Here is a 20,282-nt window from a genome sequence, read left to right on the forward strand (position 1 = left end):
ACAATCCTGATAAAGGTAAAACACTGGCATGGGAATCAAACTTGTACAGTGTGTTGAATCTTACTTTTCCCCATGGACAAAATAGAGATGTTACATTAAATTATCTGTATGCTCATTTCCAACTCTAAAAATACATGGAAATAAGTGGTTAAGAGTAAAGGCTGTGAAGGCAGACTGCCTGGATTCATACCAGCTGTGTAGCCTCAAGCAAGTTTCCTAATCTCTCAAGCATGTTTCTTCTCTACAAAATGGGAATAATAATGGTACCGATCTCAGAGTGTCATGAGGATTAAATAAATACACTCAAAGTATATAGAATGGTGGATGGCACATAAAAAACAGTTAATAACTGGTAAGCCGTATTATTAAAATGAAAATATCTCCAGTTATTAATTTAAAAAAAAATTTTTTTAAAGCTGGAAAATCAGGGCAAAGGAGAAATCCATGTTCTTGTTTCATGAATAAAATAATATTCAGATCATTGTTATTGTTGTTTTAGGGGAAAAAAGCATCTACCCCTGTTTCATTGTGTTCTGGCAGAATGCATAAAACATCAAATTAAAAGCATAACTTCAAGCTAAAAAGACTTAGTGTCCCCTCCTCTCATCTAGACTAAAATATCTCAAAACTTTAGGAAGAGAAATGAAACAAAACAAAAAATTATGAAACGTGAACTTCTAGTTTTGGCAACAGATTTGAAAACTCCCTGCTCCCCATGTCAAGTGAGATAATATGGCTGATCCAGCCATCTTGCTAGAAATGAAACTGTGCTGCATCTGTGGATTCCCTCCCTTCCTTGGATATGAAGCTGGTCTTGTTACATCTGTCAAACCCAGTGATTGCTAGTGCTTCCCCTACAGAGAAATTAACGGTGATTATGGTTTTTCTGGTTTGGGTCAAAGGGCTCCTCCAAAAGTTGCATCAGAACCCCATGGAATCTGCAAATGACAGTGGGTAGCAAGGAAAGGCATATAAAATCTCATGTGAAAGATTTCAGAGAAAATTCCTAAACAAAAGAGCAAGCCATGGGGTATGCTTCCTTGGGTATCTGGACACTTTCCTCCCTTTTTATCCTTGTGTGAATTGTCAAGTATCAATTTCAGAAAAGCCTATGGCTGAGCAATAAAACTAGCACCAAATGGCTATGGTACTGTGTAAGTACTTCTTATTGACTTATTTAAGGAAAAAAAGTACAAAAGAGGAAAGCAAGTAGCAAATTCAATGAACATAACATAAATTGCAGGAAACAGCTGTAATGTTGCATTTTAAAATTGGAATGAGATTATGAACAAAACACAACAGAAGCTAATGGTAAAATTCCAGCTTTTTAATGTACATGACTTGGAATGATACTACTGACTCATTCTGAAAATGTTATTAAATTCAGTAAAACTAACAAAAAACAAAGCTATCCATGTGGGGTTAGCGAGAGATTCTACTCAAATGAGGTCAAAGATTTCTTAGGTATGACATCAAAAGATAATTCATAAAAGAAAAAAATGGATAAATTAGAGTATAGAAAAATTAAGAACTGCTCTTCAGAAAACAAGAAAAAAGGCCACTTGGAGCAAATATTAGCAAGTCATGCATCTAATGAAGGACTTATATCTCAATACAACATGAAAACAAACAACCCAATTTTTAAAATTGCCGAGATCTGAAATTCTCATGACAAGTAATCACATGAAAAGATACTTAACGTCTTTAGCTACTACAGAAATAGCAAATAAAAACCACAACGAGTTACCACTACACACCTATAAGAATAGTTAAAAAACAAAACAAAGAGAGAACTCCCATACATTGCGGGTGAGAATGCAAAATGGTACAGCCACTTTGGAAAACAGTTTGGCAGTTTCTATAAAGTTAAACATGGCTCATACGTTTATCATACAACCCACACCAGGTAAAATAAAAACCTATGTTAACACAAAACCCTGTCTATGAATGTTTACAGCAGCTTTATTTATAATCACCAAAAACTAATTTCAATGTCCCTCCATTGAGTAATGAACACACTGTGAGACATCCACATAATGGAATACTGCTCAGCAATATGAAGGAATAAACTGATATTATAACACAACAACACAGATGAATCTCATATGAATTATGCTAAGTGAAAGGAGCCAGACTCAAACAGCTATACACTGTATGATTTCATGTATATGACACCCCATAAAAGAGTTTAGGGACAGAAAACAGTTTAGTTGCCAAGTACTGGGGGTTGGGAGTGGGACTGACTACAAAGGGGCAGCAGGGAATTTTGGGGGGTGATGGAACTGCTCTATATTTTGAATGTAGTGGTCATACAACTATATGCATTTGTAAAAATCACAGAATTGTACACTAAAAAGGGTGAATATTACTGTATGCAAATTTTTCCTTAATAAAAATTTTTTGTTAAGTTATGTAAAACTAAAAAACCCCCAAACTACTGACATGCAAAAAAGCTTAAAATAAGAAAAAGTGACTAAGCCCATTTTGGGAAGTAAGGTCTAAGCCACATTGTGCTCCATGAGGCAGATTAGTCTCATGTCTGTGTCTGTTTGGTTTTACTTTTCTGGTAGTAAAATAAGAGTACATTTGACTGCTTAAAAATATACTTTAAAAAATAAACCTACTCTAAAATGTTTTGTTAATAACAAATGCCCACTAGGTCATCAACCCAATGAAATCCATCATCCTACATTCCCATCCGCTCCCTTTAGTCTCTCAATATCTTTTTAATATTTAGACTATCTAAATACCATGTCAAAACACTCTTCATCTCTAAATTTCATCAATTTATTTCAAATTCTCTATAAATTTTACTTTTCAACAAGATCTGTTTTTCCCTTGATACTTCTATCAGTTATATCCTTAGCTCAGCAATTTTTCCCTGTCACCTTAGTCCAGGTCCTTATCTCTTGCTCTTAGCTAGTCTTCTAGATTTCAGTCTACCTCTACTTTCATTGATCCTACCTATGGCTGACTATTTGATCTACTCAAAAGGCTTTAGTTTCTCATTTTTTTTCCTGCCACATTGGGTCTGCCCCCACCCAATCAGTTTTCCAGTGGAAATCCATCCACTGAAGGATATTTTAATGGGACAGAGGGGAAAATCAGTTTTACACTTTAGTATTACTCTCACAGAAATGTGAAAAATGGGTTTAGATTATATTATTAAAAAGCTAATCAGTATCAATATCATTTAGGAATGTTAAGCAAAAATAGTTCAAGAAAAATCTAATTGGATGAATTTGAGATGATCTCACGGAACACTGGGCAGAGCACAGATTAGTTAAATTAAAATTAAGTTTAGGGACTTCCCTGGTGGTCCAGCGGTTAAGACTCCACGCTCCCAATGCAGGGGGCCCGGGTTCGATCCCTGCTCAGGGAACTAGACCCTGCATGCTGCAACTAAAAGATCCCACATGGTGCAACTAAGGATCCCCCATGCTGCAACTAAATAAAAGAACCCACACTCGGCAGTGAAGATCCTGCGTGCCGCAACTAAGACCTGGTGCAGCCAAATAAATAAATAAATGGTTTTAAAAAAAAATTAAGTTTAGAAAGTTAATTGCATCATACTGTTATCCATAGTGGCTGTACCAATTTACATTCTCACCAATAGTGTAGGAGGGTTCCCTTTTCTCCACACCCTCTCCAGCATTTATTATTTGTAGAGTTCTTGATAATGGTCTTAAAAACCTGAAAATAGAGCTACCATATGATCTGGCAATCCCACTCCTGAGGATATAAACCATAATTCAATAAGATACATGCACCCCAATGTTCACTGCAGCACTATTTACAATAGCCAAGACATGAAAGCAATCTAAGTGTCCACTGAGAGATGAATGGATAAAGAAGATGTGGCACATATATACAATGGAATACTACTCAGCCATAAAAAAGAATGAAATAATGCCATTTGCAGCAAGATGGATGGACCTAGACATTATCATACTAAGTGAAGTAAGTCTGAGAAAGACAAATATCATATGATATCACTTATACGCGGAATCTAAAAAAATACAAATGAACTTATTTACAAAACAGAAAGACTCACAGACATAGAGAACGAATTTATGGTTACCAAAGGGGAAACGTGGGAAGGAGGGATAAATTAGGAATTTGACAGTAACAAACACACTACTATATATAAAATAGATAAACAACAAGGACCTACTGTATAGCACAGGGAACTATACTCCATATTTTTAAATAACCTATATGGGAAAAGAATCTGAAAAAGAATATATTATACATATACATAAACTGAATCACTTTGCTGTACACCTGAAACTAACACAACATTGTAAATCAACTATACTTCAATTTAAAAAAAAAAAGGTTAATTGCATCAAAGACACAATTTCTACACCACAAGCAGCAGTTACCAAACAGCAACTAATGCATACAAAACTCTGATAGATACACATTATTCTTGAATAGCTAAATTAATACTTTGCCACTCAGTGGGTGTACTGCTGACTAGGACTTTCTGCATAACTTTTAAGATTTTTGGAAATGCAAAGTTTCAGGCTCTCCCCCAAAATTACTTAATTCCAGTCTTTGAGATTTTAACAAGATCCCCACATGATTCCTATGTATATTAAAGGTTGAGAAGCACTGGTCTAAAACAGGAGTTGGCAAACTCTGTAAACAGCTAGCTAGTTAATGTTACATTTTGCAAGCCATTAGGTGACTGTTGTAACTATTCAACTATGCTGTTTATCATAAAGATAAAAAGGTCGATACATTAAGAAGGTATAATTAGGGCTTCCCTGGTGGCGCAGTGGTTGAGGGTCTGCCTGCCGGTGCAGGGGACACGGGTTCGAGCCCTGGTCTGGGAGGATCCCACATGCCGCGGAGCAACTGGACACGTGAGTCACAACTACTGAGCGTGCGCGTCTGGAGCCTGTGCTACGCAGCGGGAGAGGCCACGACGGTGAGAGGCCCACACACCGCAATGAAGAGTGGCCCCCACTCGCCGCAACTGGAGAGGGCCCTCACGCAGAAACGAAGACCCAACGCAGCCAAAAATAAATAAATAAATTAAAAAAAAAAAAAGAAGGTATAATTAAAGATGTATATACACCTAGAAACAGAGCCCCAAAATACATGAGGCAAGAAAATGACAGAATTGAAATGAGAAGTACACAATTTAGTTAATTTTAATGGAGATTTTCAATATCACTCTCTCAGAATTAGAAAATCAACAAGGATATAGATACATGAACACCACCACCAACCAACATAACCTAGCTGATATTTATAGAACACTTTAATCAACAACATCAGCAACTTACTCTTTTAAAGGAAACATAATGTATTCTTGAGAATACAACACATGCCAGGCTACAAAACAAGTCTTAATAAAAGACTAAAAGCATACAAACTATGTTCTCCAATCACCTGGAATTAAATTAGAAATCAATAATAGAAAAAATGTGGGAAATCCCCCAAATATTAAACTATCACACTAAAAGTTTATTAACTTTTAACTTTAACATAGGTCAAAGAAGAAATTGCAAAGAAAATTAGAACATATCTTGGGAGACAGCATAGTCCTGTTTTAAGGATAGATATACAGGTCAATGGAACGAAAAAGAGATCTCAGAAACTGATTTTGGACAAAGGTGCCAAGGCAATTCAACAAGGGAAAGGATAGTCTTTTCAATAAATGGTGCTGGACCAATTAGAAAGCCATATTAAAAAAAAAATCCTTACCTCATACCATAACAAAAATTAACTCAAAATGGATCATATACCTAAATGTAAAAACTAAAATGATAAAACTACTGGAAGAAAACTATAGGAGAGAAATCTCTGTGACCTAGGCCTGAGCAATGAATATCTTAGATGTGATCCTAAAAGCACAGCCCATAAAAGAAAAAGTTGATAAACTGGACTTCATAAAGCTGAAAACTTGCACTCTTTAAAAGATATCATTAAAAAAAAAAGAAAAGCCACACACTAGGAGAAAACATTTCCAAATCATATATCTGATAAAAAGGCTTGTATTCAGAATATAAAAAGAACACTTAAAATTCAATCATAAGGAGAACTTGTGCTGCGAGTGTCCTTGTCCCCGCAATGAGCCACAGCCACCCACTGCTTCTGCAGGAGAGCCTACAACACCAGCAGGATATCGAATCCCTAACAGGAGGGTAGACTGGTTCTAAGGGGGCTGATCAAACGCCAGGTGGCTGACAGGGTCTTGGTGCTCCGGTCGGGTGTCAGGCCTGAGCCTCTGAAGTGGGAGAGCCGAATTCAGGATATTGGACCACCAGAGACCTCCCGGCACCAAGTAATATGAATCAGCAAGAGCGCTCCCAGAGATCTCCATCTCAACACTAAGACCCAGATATACTCAACGACCAGCAAGCTTCAGTGCTGGACACCCCATGCCAAAAAACTAACAAGACAGGAACACAATCCCACCCATTAGCAGAGAGGCTGCCTAAAATCATAATAAGTTCACAGACACCCCAAAACACACCACTGGACACGGTCCTGCCCACCACAAAGACAAGATCCAGCCTCATCCACCAGAACACAGGCACCAGTCCCCTCCAAGAGGAAGCTTACACAACCCACTGAACCAACCTTACCCACTGGGGACAGACACCAAAAACAATGGGAACTACGAACCTGCAGCCTATGAAAAGGAGACCCCAAACACAGTAAGCTAAGCAAAATGAGAAAACACAGAAATATGCAGCAGATGAAGGAGCAAAGTAAAACCCCACCAGACCAAACAAATGAAGAGGAAATAGGCAGTCTACCTGAAAAAGAATTCAGAGTAATGATAGTAAAGATGATCTAAAATCTTGGAGACAGAATGGAGAAAATACAAGAAACGTTTAACAAGGACCTAGAAGAACTAAAGAGCAAACAAACAGTAATGAACAACACAATAAATGAAATTAAAAATTCTCTACAAGGAATCAATAGCAGAATAACTGAGGCAGAAGAACGGATAAGTGACCTGGAAGATAAAATAGTGGAAATAACCACCGCAGAGCAGAATAAAGAAAAAAGAATGAAAAGAATCGAGGATAGTCACAGAGACTTCTGAGACAACATTAAACGCACCAACATTCGCATTATAGGGGTCCCAGAAGAAGAGAAAAAAAAAGGGGCTGAGAAAATATTTGAAGAGATTATAGTTGAAAATTTCCCTAATATGGGAAAGGAAATAAGTCGAGGATGCGCAGAGAGTCCCATACAGGATAAATCCAAGGAGAAACACACCAAGACACATGTTAATCAAACTATCAAAAATTAAATACAAAGAAAAAATATTAAAAGCAGCAAGGGAAAAAAAACAAATAACATACAAGGGAATCCCCATAAGGTTAACAGCTGATTTTTCAGCACAAACTCTGCAAGCCAGAAGGGAGTGGCAAGACATATTTAAAGTGATGAAAGGGAAAAACCTACAACCAAGATTACTCTACCCAGCAAGGATCTCATTCAGATTTGACGGAGAAATTAAAACCTTTACAGACAAGCAAAAGCTAAGAGAATTCAGCACCACCAAACCAGCTTTACAACAAATGCTAAAGGAACTTCTCTAGGCAGGAAACACAAGAGAAGGAAAACACCTACAATAACAAACCCAAAACAATTAAGAAAATGGTAATAGGAACATACATATCGATAATTACCTTAAATGTAAATGGATTAAATGCTCCAACCAAAAGACATAGACGGGCTGAATGGATACAAAAACAAGACCCATATTTATGCTGTCAACAAGAGACCCGCTTCAGACCTAGGGACACATACAGACTGAAAGTGAGGGGATGGAAAAAGATATTCCATGCAAATGGAAATCAGAAGAAAGCTGGAGAAGCAATTCTCATATCAGACAAAACAGACTTTAAAATAAAGACTACTACAAGAGACAAAGAAGGACACTACATAATGATCAAGGGATCAATCCAAGAAGATATAACAATTGTAAATATTTATGCGCCCAACATAGGAGCACCTCAATACCTAAGGTGAATGCTAACGGCCATAAAATGGGAAATTGACAGGAACACAATCATAGTAGGGGACTTTAACATCCCACTTTCACCAACAGACAGATCATCCAAAATGAAAATAAATAAGGAAACACATGCTTTAAATGATACATTAAACAAGATGAACTTAATTGATATGTATAGGACATTCCATTCAAAAACAACAGAACACACTTTCTTCTCAAGTGCTCGTGGAACATTCTCCAGGATAGATCATATCTTGGGTCACAAATCACGCCTTGGTAAATTTAAGAAAATTGAAATCATATGAAGTAACTTTTCTGACCACAACACTACGAGACTAGATATCAATTACAGGAAAAAATCTTTAAAACATACAAACACATGGAGGCTAAACAATACGTTACTTAATAACCAAGAGATCACTGAAGAAATCAAAGAGGAAATCCAAAAGTACCTAGAAACAAATGACAATGTAGACACGACAACCCAAAACCTATAGGATGCAGCAAAAGCAGTTCTAAGAGGGAAGTTTATAGCAATACAATCCTACCTCAAGAAACAAGAAACATCTCAAATAAACAAGCTAACCTTACACCTAAAGCAATTAGAGAAAGAAGAACAAAAAAACACCCAAAGTTATCAGAAGGGAAGAAATCATAAAGATCAGATGAGAAATAAATGAAAAAGAAATGAAGGATAGCAAAGATCAATAAAACTAAAAGCTGGTTCTTTCAGAAGATAAACAAAACTGATAAACCATTAGCCAGACTCATCAAGAAAAAAAGGGAAAAGACTCAAATCAACAGAATTAGAAATGAAAAAGGAGAACTAACAACTGACACCGCAAAAATACACAGGATCATGAGAGATTACTACAAGCAACTATATGCCAATAAAATGAACAACCTGGAAGAAATGGACAAATTCTTAGAAAAGCACAACCTTCTGAGACTGAACCAGGAAGAAATAGAAAATATAAACAGACCAATCACAAGCCCTGAAATTGAGGCTGTGATTAAAAATCTTCCAACAAACAAAAGCCCAGGACCAGATGGCTTCACAGGCGAATTCTATCAAACATTTAAAGAAGAGCTAACACCTATCCTCCTCAAACTCTTCCAAAATATATCAGAGGGAGGAACACTCCCCAGCTCATTCTACGAGGTCACCATCACCCTGATACCAAAACCAGACAAAGACGTCACAGAAAAAGAAAACTACAGGCCAATATCACTGATGAACATAGATGCAAAAATCCTCAACAAAATATTAGCAAACAGAATCCAACAGCACATTAAAAGGATCATACACCATGATCAAGTGGGGTTTATCCCAGGAATGCAAGGATTCTTCAATATATGTGAATCAATCAATGTGATACACCATATTAAGAAACTGAAGGATAAAAACCATATGATAATCTCAATAGATGCAGAAAAAGCTTTCAACAAAATTCAACACCATTTACGATAAAAACTCTCCAGAAAGTAGGCATAGAGGGAACTTACCTCAACATAATAAAAGCCATATATGATGAACCCACAGCCAACATCTTCCTCAATGGTGAAAAACTGAAACCATCTCCACTAAGATCAGGAACAAGACAAGGTTGCCCACTCTCACCACTATTATTCAACATAGTTTTGGAAGTGTTAGCCACAGCAATCAGAGAAGAAAAAGAAATAAAAGGAATCCAAATCGGAAAAGAAGAAGTAAAGCTGTCACTGTATGCAGATGACATGATACTATACACAGAGAATCCTAAAGATGCTACCAGAAAACTACTAGAGCTAATCAATGAATCTGGTAAAGCAGCAGGATACAAAATCAATGCACAGAAATCTCTTGCATTCCTATATACTAATGATGAAAAATCTGAAAGAGAAATTAAGGAAACACTCCCATTTACCATTGCAACAAAAAGAATAAAATACCTAGGAATAAACCTACCTAAGGAGACAAAAGACCTGTATGCAGAAAACTATAAGACACTGATGAAAGAAATTAAAGATGATACAAACAGATAGAGAGATAGACCATGTGTTTGGATTGGACGAATCAACATTGTGAAAATGACTATACTACCCAAAGCAATCTACAGATTCAATGCAATCCCTATCAAACTACCAACGGCATTTTTCACAGACCTAGAACAAAAACTTTCACAATTTGTATGGAAACACAAAAGACCCCGAATAGCCAAAGCAATCTTGAGAAAGAAAAACGGAGCTGGAGGAATCAGGCTCCCTGACTTCAGACTACACTACAAAGCTACAGTAACCAAGACAGTATGGTACTGGCACAAAAACAGAAATATAGATCAATGGAACAAGATAGAAAGCCCAGAAATAAACTCACGCACATACGGTCACCTTATCTTTGATAAAGGAGGCAAGAATATACAATGAAGAAAAGACAGCCTCTTCAATAAGTGGTGCGGGGAAAACTGAACAGCTACGTGTAAAACAATGAAATTAGAACACTCCCTGACACCATACACAAAAATAAACTCAAAATGGATTAAACACCTAAATGTAAGGCCAGACACTATAAAACTCTTGGAGGAAAACATAGGCAGAACACTCTACGACATCAATCACAGCAAGATCCTTTTTGACCCACCTCCTAGACAAATGGAAATAAAAACAAAAACAAATGGGATCTAATGAAACTTAAAAGCTTTTGCACAGCAAAGTAAAACATAAACAAGACGCAAAGACAACCCTCAGAATGGGAGAAAATATTTGCAAACAAAGCAACTGACAAAGGATTAACCTCCAAAATGTACAAGCAGCTCATGCAGCTCAATATCAAAAAAACAGACAACCCAATCCAAAAATGGGCACAAGATCTAAATAGACATTTCTCCAAAGAAGATATACAGATTGCCAACAAACACATGAAAGGATGCTCAACATCACTAATCATTAGAGAAATGCAAATCAAAACTACAATGAGGTATCACCTCACACCAGTCAGAATGGCCATCATTAAAAAATCTACAAACAACAAATGCTGGAGAGGGTGTGGAGAAACGGGAACCCTCTTGCACTGCTGGTGGAATGTAAATTGATACAGCCACTATGGAGAACAGTATAGAGGTTCCTTAAAAAACTACAAATAGGACTACCATACGACCCACTACTGGGCACATACCCTGAGAAAAGCATAATTCAGAAAGAGTCATGTACCACAATGTTCATTGCAGCTCTATTTACAATAGCCAGGACATGGAAGCAACCTAAGTGTCCATCGACAGATGAATGGATAAAGAAGATGTGGCACATAAATACAATGGAATATTACTCAGCCATAAAAAGAAATGAAATTGAGTTATTTGTAGTGAGGTGGATGGACCTAGAGTCTGTCACACAGAGTGAAGTAAGTCAGAAAGAGAAAAGCAAATACTGTATGTTAACACATATATATGGAATCTAAGAAAAAAAAAAAAAGGTTCTGATGAACGTAGGAACAGGACAGGAATAAAGACGCAGATGTAGAGAATGGACTTGAGGACACAGGGAGGGGGAAGAGTAAGCTGAGGCGAAGTGAGAGAGTAGCACTGACATATATACACTACCAAATGTAAAATAGATAGTGGGAAGCAGCTGCATTGCACGGGGAGATCAGCTGGGTGCTTTGTGACCACCTAGAGGGGTGGGATAGGCAGGGTGGGAGGGAGACGCAAGAGGGAGGAGATATGGGGCTATATGTATATGTATAGCTGATTCACTTCGTTATACAGCAGAAACTAAGACACCATTGTAAAGCAATTATACTCCAATAAAGATGTTAAAAAAAAATTCAATCATAAGAAGACAACCCAATGTAGATCAAAAAAAGATATGAATAGATACTTCAGCAAAGGTAAGTGAATGACTAATACACACATTAAAAGATGCTCAACATCATTAGTCATTAGAGACACGCAAATTAAAATCACAATAAGATACCACTCCACACCTACATTAAGGGCCATTCTCAAGTAGATAAACTTTAAGAGTTGACTGGAAGGTGAGAATCTGGAAACTGTCTTAAAATTATCTTTGTTGACAGACTCATTGGAAAGCTTCTGTGTATCTCCAGTAATACACACACCATGTTTAAGACCACTTGTATGAGAAAACAAAAATTTGGTGACTTACAAAACATTTGGCTTCAGGATTTGATGATCAGAAAGGTGTCAAGCATGAATGAGGCTGATTTGGAAATGAAAAAACGTCGGGCTGGGAAAGGAGCTAACAGGAAGGAGAGAAGAGAGGAAGAGGAAGTAGAACTCTTGGTAGAGTTCTCATCCATCATCATCGTTCTGATAGTCCCTAGCACTGGCAAATAGAGTAAGATATCCTCAGGCAACACCCATGATGTTTTTTTTTTAAATCATCTTGTTGACTGCCACACAGGCTCCATGCCCTAGCCCACAATGACTAAAATGTACCATTCCCAGGCAAGTCTCCACATCTCCTCTTCAGACACTCACATCGACAAATCACTCTGCTGCAACTGGTGCAAAGCAGAGAACTGCACCAAGCAAAATTCACCTTCATTTTTGCCCTACATCACAACCTGATGTACCCAAATTATAGTATTTGTCACACTGTAATAATAATTATTGGTTTACGTGCCTTGCCTCTTCCGCCTCCCATTAGAGATTGTGCCTTCTTTAATGACAGAGACATTTTTTACTCATCTCGAGATCTTCAGCACCAGTACAGTACCTGATATACAGTACAGTCAATAAATGTTCAGAGAATGGAAGACTGATATAAACTACAGATATAAACTCTAGCCATATAGTTTGAATGTCTTTGTCTACAAAAGACCTTTTTTTTTTAAAAAAAAAAAAACATATTGTGGGCAGCAAATGTATTGTAAAACTAGTTTTTTCTTTCTTAGGAGAGGCTCTAATCTGTAATTAAGAATCTGATATGTTATTATATAACTAATCACCTTTTACATAAAATCTTAGGGAAATGACTATATAAAAGAAATGTAGTGAGGAGACCAATGGACTAGACAGAAGCTAGGTAACCTAGTTCTGGCTAGTACCAGTGACTCTGGATATGTTTTCTGGCTTTCAGTTTCCTCTGTGTAAAGTGAAAAAATTAAAGAACAATCTCTAAGCACCCTTCAAATGTTAATATTCTAAGGATCTTTAATCCATGAGTGTTTCATTAATGAACAATCAGAAGGTAGGAGGCATGTCACATGCTGAGTATTCCTAATATTTTGGTTCCTCTTGCTAGAAAGCAAATGAAATTATCCTGTCAATATTCATTCAGTACTTCAATTCCAGGAACAAAATTAAGTAAGTGCCCCGCCATCTACTTCTGAAATCAGGAACTTGATCTTTCAATTCTAATAATTCAACTCTTGAAGCAAGCATTTAATCACATATCGTAGGCACTGACGTAATAAACAAACTGTAAGCTTACCTGCCAGGAAACTGCTCCCAAAATTGCTGTTGCAAGAAGACTAAAAAAAACTAACTGCTCTGAAATTAAACAAAAGTGGCGCATCCCTTTGGATGCCATGATTCTATCTAGGTTATTGTTATCTACCCTGTGAGTAAAATATACTTTATGGCAGTCATTTAATTTGGAATGGAATCCCCAAAGAGTTAAAAGAAAAATAATATGGCAAATCATCCAGAATATTCCAAAAATGGAAAAGCCTGGTATTACAAAATACCAGAGATGAGTGTCTCTAAGTTTAAATGCTGAAAGAATGAAAAATGTAAGCTCAATCATCCCAGTGAAAACAACAGAAAGTCTTCTGCAAATTCTTCCACGGTACAAATAGGGTTTCCACCTTTCAGTCACTGAAAGTCCACTAAAATAAATGTCAAGGAAAGGATCAGTTATCAGGCAAATAAAAAAACATGCAAAAGCAACTGGATTTTGGGGAGTTTCCAATGCGGAGAAAAACAGCAAGACTGCAAAAATAACTAAGTTTGGAATAGCTAGAAAAGACTTCATTCTCAAGTCAATAATCAGCATGGCCAAAGCTACAACAAGTAAAATGACACTCAGAGACTTTTCTACCAACATAGTTGTGCTGGCAATGGCAAATCCAACAAGTTCCAGAAATTCAACTGTGGTTAGTAAGGTGGGTCGATGACGGACATAACCAGAAATTCTCTCCACCAAAGAGCATAGTATCCTTAATACTATGGAAGTCAGAAGCAAATATTTGGTTGATTCTTCTTTCACATCATTTTTAAAGGATGAATTATCAAGAAAACACAGGAGGCCAAGCAAGAATCCAAACCAAAGATTGGATAGACTTAAACTTGCTGCTTCCATTGAAAAATAATAATAGAGTATGCTGGCAATTCCAAGAACAAAAAGACCAAGAATAAAAATTACCAAAATTAAGGAATTTGCTGTTTTTTCCCATCTTACATAAAGACCTAAGCATATAGCAACCAGTAGATTAATTCTGGCTAAATAGCCAAGATAACGCACTGAAGAATGCATGTTCACTTCTCTGTTTACTTCTTCCAGTCTTGCCATTGCTAAATAGAGACAATGACTAAAGCAATAACGCAGTGATTTACACATTAATCTGTCAATCTGGGCTTTCTCCCCACGTTACAAAAATTAACTGCTTGTATTTCATCCAGCAAATCCAATGTTTCTGTAACTCCTATTTCAGCATTTTCTCTGGTAGAATTTGTTTGTAGTGATCTAAAAAGAAGAAAAAATATTTCGTTGTTAATTTTATGTAATTTGCCTTTCACATGTATCTTCCTTATACAAAATAACAAATAAGTGAGAAATAAAGTTTGTTCTGAAACCCAGCTTAAAATGTGACTTGCATGTATCTTAATGGTAATTGTCTCTGGCTAAAAACCTCTGCAGTTTATCCAAACAAAAATGGAGATTTTTTTCTACTCATCCTATGCTAGGATTGTATGACTAAGTCACCATCAATGAAACTGTTTTCCAGAGATGGTGAGGAATTCACCCAATTCATTTTTACTCCGATATCTGGTTTTTCAACAACATGCAAAGATGAGATATTCAACTTAGATGTAGCAGATGCGTCTGGCACAATGGAAAGCTACTCAACTCTTAAATGAAACAAGGGACCTCATCATTACCTCTAACTTGAAAAGCATCAGTATCCAATAATAGCAACCATTACTATCTGCCTAAAATCATCTACATCTTTTTACCAGTCACCTCTAAAATGAGATGAAATCTTAGTTTAATAGTGTTTAACTAATAAACTTATTAGAAGTTTAACTGTATTAAAGTTACTCAGTCACTAAAGTTGATCCATAATTCTCCCTGTACTTTTTCCTCTACTAAATTACTTTGATTATCAAACCTACAATCTTTGTAGCAAACCAATTCTGGACCTTTCTAGTCAAAACTGTAAAGTTGGAATGCTAACCAATATTTATTGTAAGGTAAATTTTAAAAACTATAATTTTACTTTTAAAAAGTTACCACAACAATTATTTGTTAAAGGACCCAGATAATTATTTCAATCTTAAGTGCCCCTTCAAGTTGCACTTCAAACATGATGTAGTCAAAAAATGATTTAACTATCTACTACATAATTCTTCAAATTTTCTAGTATGCTATTTCAGAAGAAATGATCCATGCAATGGCTCATGGTCACACTGAATATCCATAGAGAACTCAATCAATAAAAACTCAAAAAGTAACTAGTTTGTGATAAGCTTATTTATACTTTCTAATAGCAGGACACTAAAAGAAAGACCCAAGAGAAATATGAGATAACTTGGAATTAACTCTTAATTACCCATTTGGCTGGAAAAGAATGTCACCGGGTGACAGCTTTAGGGTCTCTGGGAGGTTCCAAGTATTATTACTAATTTACATGTTCAACATGTATATTTTTTACAGCTAAGTTTATTTAATTAACTAAGAATGCTTATTTTTCCTCAATTACATTTTCATTCAATCATTTCTTAAGAAACCACACACCACTAAAGAAAATATCTTCCTTGGTATATTTAGGTTTTATCTTTTTACTTAAGAAACTGATAGTATCTAGAGTGCATTGCATTTTTTAAAACATTACTTCTATGTGTTATATAATCATTCAACAAATATGTTGGAAGATATGTCCTCAAAAGGTCAATGGTACAGTCTGGGCTCAGATGACGGAACACTGTTGGAGGAAAAAAAAAATCACACACCAGACTAAAGGGTTGCCACTCAACTCATGAGACATACTTCTGTGTTTCTCTGGTCAACACACTCTCATTCTCTGTGATTATGCAAACCTCTTTTCCCTATCCTCAAATCTCTGACATCCACTTCCTGCCAAATTCTCACCAGATGCCTTTGCCTCCAATGAAGTCATCAGAAGGGAGCTCACTTGAGTTTCCACCACCACAAACTCACCTCTATCTACATTTCCTGATTCAAGAAAAGAAGGCTGTCCCTTCCCTATCTAAGGCTACATCTTTTAGCCACACACGTATCTCTTCCCCTCTGCCTCTTCCAGAACTTCACACTCTCTCCTCTCTCGTTAAACTCCAACTCTTCTCTTATCCATTGGCACTTAACCATTTGCAAAGCTCTTTTTAAAAAATGATACCAAAAAAAAAAAAAAATACAGAAACAGAAACAACAAACAAAACTAAAACAATCCTCACTAATCCTCATCTCTTCTTCCAAGTTCAATCTTTGGTCCTCTTGACAGCCAATATTTGACTGCTTTACTTCTCACACCAACTAAACCGTGGTTTCCACCACACAACAACAAACTGATCTGCCAAGTTCTAATATAACCTGCAAATTCCTAAATCCCATAGGTACTTTTCACTCATTATCTTGAACATTCTTCAAACAACCTTTGACGTTTTTGACTCCTTTCACCTTCTGAAACCTGCCCTTCCTTTAGCTTCCAAAGACCAGTCTCCAGATTTTCTTCCTAACTCATTGATCTCTCCTCTCTGTCTCCTTGCAGGGTCTTCATTCTGAATCTATCCTTTGGATGTTCAATCCCAAGCCTAGGCTCTTCTCTCACTATACAATTAAACACATATATATTAACCTACCTGACAGAAATAAAAGCACTAGCTCGGTTCTGCACTGAGGTAAAAGCTTAGAAAAAGGTAAAGGAAAACACGTAAATAATAAAGTACAGCACATTCATAGCATGGAATATATGCAGCCACCCTGTTATAGGCCAAAACCAACATGACAGAATATTATCTTTAAATAGCTAATTTACAAAAGTCTTTCCCCATTCCGACCTTCTTCAAAAGACAAACAGCCTGAATCAGAGTAAAACAACAAAGCACTGCAATCCTTTCAGTGGGGCTGCCATCACTAATGATTCAGTGGGAAATTACTTGAGAGGCAGATAAAAAAGGAGCACAGGGGGCTTCCCTGGTGGCCCAGTGGTTGAGAATCTGCCTGCTAATGCAGGGGACACGGGTTCGAGCCCTGGCCTGGGAAGATCCCACATGCCGTGGAGCAACTAGGCCCATGAGCCACAACTACTGAGCCTGTGCGTCTGGAGCCTGTGCTCCGCAACAAGAGAGGCCACGATAGTGAGAGGCCCGGGCAACGCGATGAAGAGTGGCCCCCGCTTGCTGCAACTAGAGAAAGCCCTCGCACAGAAACGAAGACCCAACACAGCCAAAAATAAATTAATTAATTAATTTTTTTAAAAAAATTAACATATGCCAAAAAAAAAAAAAAGAGCACAGAAGAGTCAATCTGAATACTAGAAAAGTTAACTAACAACTGCCAGAGTCTGTTTTATAAAATCCTATATACTACTCTAAACCCTCTTCTCCTTCACCACCCGTATGTAATCGTCACCAAGTCTTCTCCACTCTTTTTCCTGCACACCTCTTAGATGTTTCTACTTCTTTTCATCCTCAACGTTACAATCCCAATTCTGGCCACCATCATCTCATGGTTGAATGTCTCCTTGCATCCACTCTTGCCCTTCTCCAAGAAGTATCTTCTTTAAAGCCAAAATTTGTCACATCATTCTGTTAAGTAAAGGCCCCCAGCGGCTTCCCATCACTCTAAGCAACAAAGTCTAAACTCCTTAAAATGCCTTATAACACTCTCTTCACTGGATGTGCATAACTCTCCTGCCTCATCTCTTACCATTCTTCCTCTTGAACTTGTATTCTAGCCATGCGGACCTTTCAGTTCTGAACTGTACTAATGCTATTCCCTCTGCAGGTGCACTCCTTTCCCTCCTCTTGGCCCCATCCCAGTCCTCACACCTGGCTCACTCCTATTCTTTACTCTTTACGCCTCAGCTTAAATGATTTTCTTAGGGCAATCACCTTGACTCATTTATATGATCCACGTACTTCCTCTGTAACAGCAAAATATTGATCATCAACTGTTTAAAATCTGCATTCCCCATTAGATCACAAGGTCTCTGAAAGTTTGTCTTCAATACTGTACACCAGTATTGAAGACAATACTGTTTCGCAGAAAGTACTTTCTGTTTAGCAGAAAGTTCGGCACCAAGTAGGTTTTCAACACATACTTGTTGAAGAAATAAAGACTGATGCAGAAATAACTATATTTAACAACAATGCCAATCAGTCATAGGACACGTATTAATATACAAAGAGTAAACAAGTTGTCTAATTGGTTTGCTTCTCTCTCGGCTTTATGCCAACCTTCACTTAATTCATCCAAATTCCTCCAAATCAACAAGTTCTTTTTCATGTCCTACCTCTAGGGAATCCAAGACACACTATATCACGTGCAACGTCTTTTGACTCAGGAGCTATTTCCGTCCCATCTAGGGGAAGTGTCAAAAGCTGAAAGAACATACTGAGCACCCAGGGTCGGGGAATTCCAGTGCTTCGGTTCTGTGAATTCATGATAATAACTCTTTGGACCCATTTCATACAAGGAGAATGGCACCTCGAATACTAAATCCCTCAGCAATAGGGCAGCAATAACAATTCTTCTTCCATTCTGCCTCCTCCTGGCAAGATGTGGGAGGCCCAAGAAGAAGCCTCGCTGTTGTCGACCATAACCGGGCACCCAGCTGAGTGGGGAACTGCTGGGGGATACGGAGAGGCGCCCCGCCTTCCATCCTTCACCCCACACCATCAACTTCTCTCCGGGCAGGTATCCCTACCCCCGCCCCGGGAGGCCGGCTGGGCGGAGCTTGGGGCCCGCACCACTCTGAGCCCTGGGTGGTGACTGTGCCCACGTCTCACCGCCTCGCCAGTGACCCCCTGGCCCACCTACCTGACTCGGCCGCTGCCACCAACGCTCTCTCAACCCTCGGAGTCGGCGCTGGGGCCAGCACGGTAAAGGGAGGGCCCTTGCGGCTGAGCCTGCGACTCGGAGCGGGGAAGCGGGACGCCAGGGGAGTCGAGGGCCAGAGGCCGCACGCTCTAGCACAGGCCAGTCTCGTCGGAAACTTTCTCCGTTACTAGCGCGGCCACGGCCGCCATATTCCCGCCGCCGGATCCGCGACGGTACGGAACGCCGCCGGGGTCAAGCCGCACGACGCGCTTCCTCCCTGAGAGCCGGCCCAGGCCCTGCCCCCCTCCCCGCCCAAACCCTCCGAGCCGCCGCGGACCCAGGTGCGATCGGCGCTGCGCGAGCGCAAACGGCCCCACCTGGGGCACAAGCTGTCGCCTTCCTGGACCTGGAATGGGCGGCGAATAGGGAGCTGGAAGACCACGAAGGATCAGGCCGACCGTGACCATTAAGCCTCTAGGCCGCCACCTCGGGCTTGACCGAGACTGGGGCAAAGCGGCCGGGCCGGCCGGCCATACAAGAACAGTAAATACTGCAGGAGGCGTTGCTGCTCCTTAATACCTATCGCATAATATATAGCTTTGTGTCCACTGACCAGCTAAAAGCTCAAGCTCCTTAGGCTCGCCTTCAAAGCCCTTCTCGCCTCCTTTTCTAATTAAGACTCCCTTTCATAAACCGCCTGGGTCTTTACTCCGCCGACAACGCTAAGCTCCCCCAGTCCTGACCCATTCCATTACCCCTCTCCCCCGGTCCCTTACACGTTCACCGGCCCCGCATCCTGAGGGTCCTTCACATTCCAGGGCTAATTCTTCTTTGTATCTGAACGCACTGGATAAACATAAGGGGATATTACTCGGCAGTGTTTCACAACAGCTGTGGAGCTGATGATTTTGGGGTTTGAATTCTGGTTTCTCCCCTTCCTATGTGCCACCTAGGTTTCTCCATCTAAGAAATGGTAACAAAACCTTCCTTGCAAAGGAAGGAAACCTTGCTTCCATGTTGTGAATATTCAGTAAAACATTTTTTTTTTTTCTGGCATCATAAGGTAGGC

At 38.6% G+C, this 20,282-nt stretch overlaps 1 protein-coding gene across 1 annotated transcript in view; it reads right to left on the reverse strand.

The window, feature by feature from the left end:
• TMEM168 (transmembrane protein 168) overlaps positions 1-19,484 on the reverse strand; it is a 61,240-nt gene extending 41,756 nt beyond the window's left edge. Inside the window, exons 1-2 of the mRNA XM_068549328.1 lie at positions 19,214-19,484; positions 13,424-14,677 (exon numbers count right to left, since the gene is read on the reverse strand). Of these exons, the coding sequence (XP_068405429.1) occupies positions 13,424-14,551 (1,128 nt within the window). The 5' untranslated portion in view covers positions 14,552-14,677; positions 19,214-19,484. The remainder of the gene's footprint in view (positions 1-13,423; positions 14,678-19,213) is intronic.
• Between the last annotated feature and the right edge of the window lie 798 nt (positions 19,485-20,282).

Source organism: Eschrichtius robustus, chromosome 8 (genome assembly GCF_028021215.1).
Source record: "Eschrichtius robustus isolate mEscRob2 chromosome 8, mEscRob2.pri, whole genome shotgun sequence".
In the NCBI taxonomy this organism is placed as follows: Eukaryota; Metazoa; Chordata; class Mammalia; order Artiodactyla; family Eschrichtiidae; genus Eschrichtius; species Eschrichtius robustus.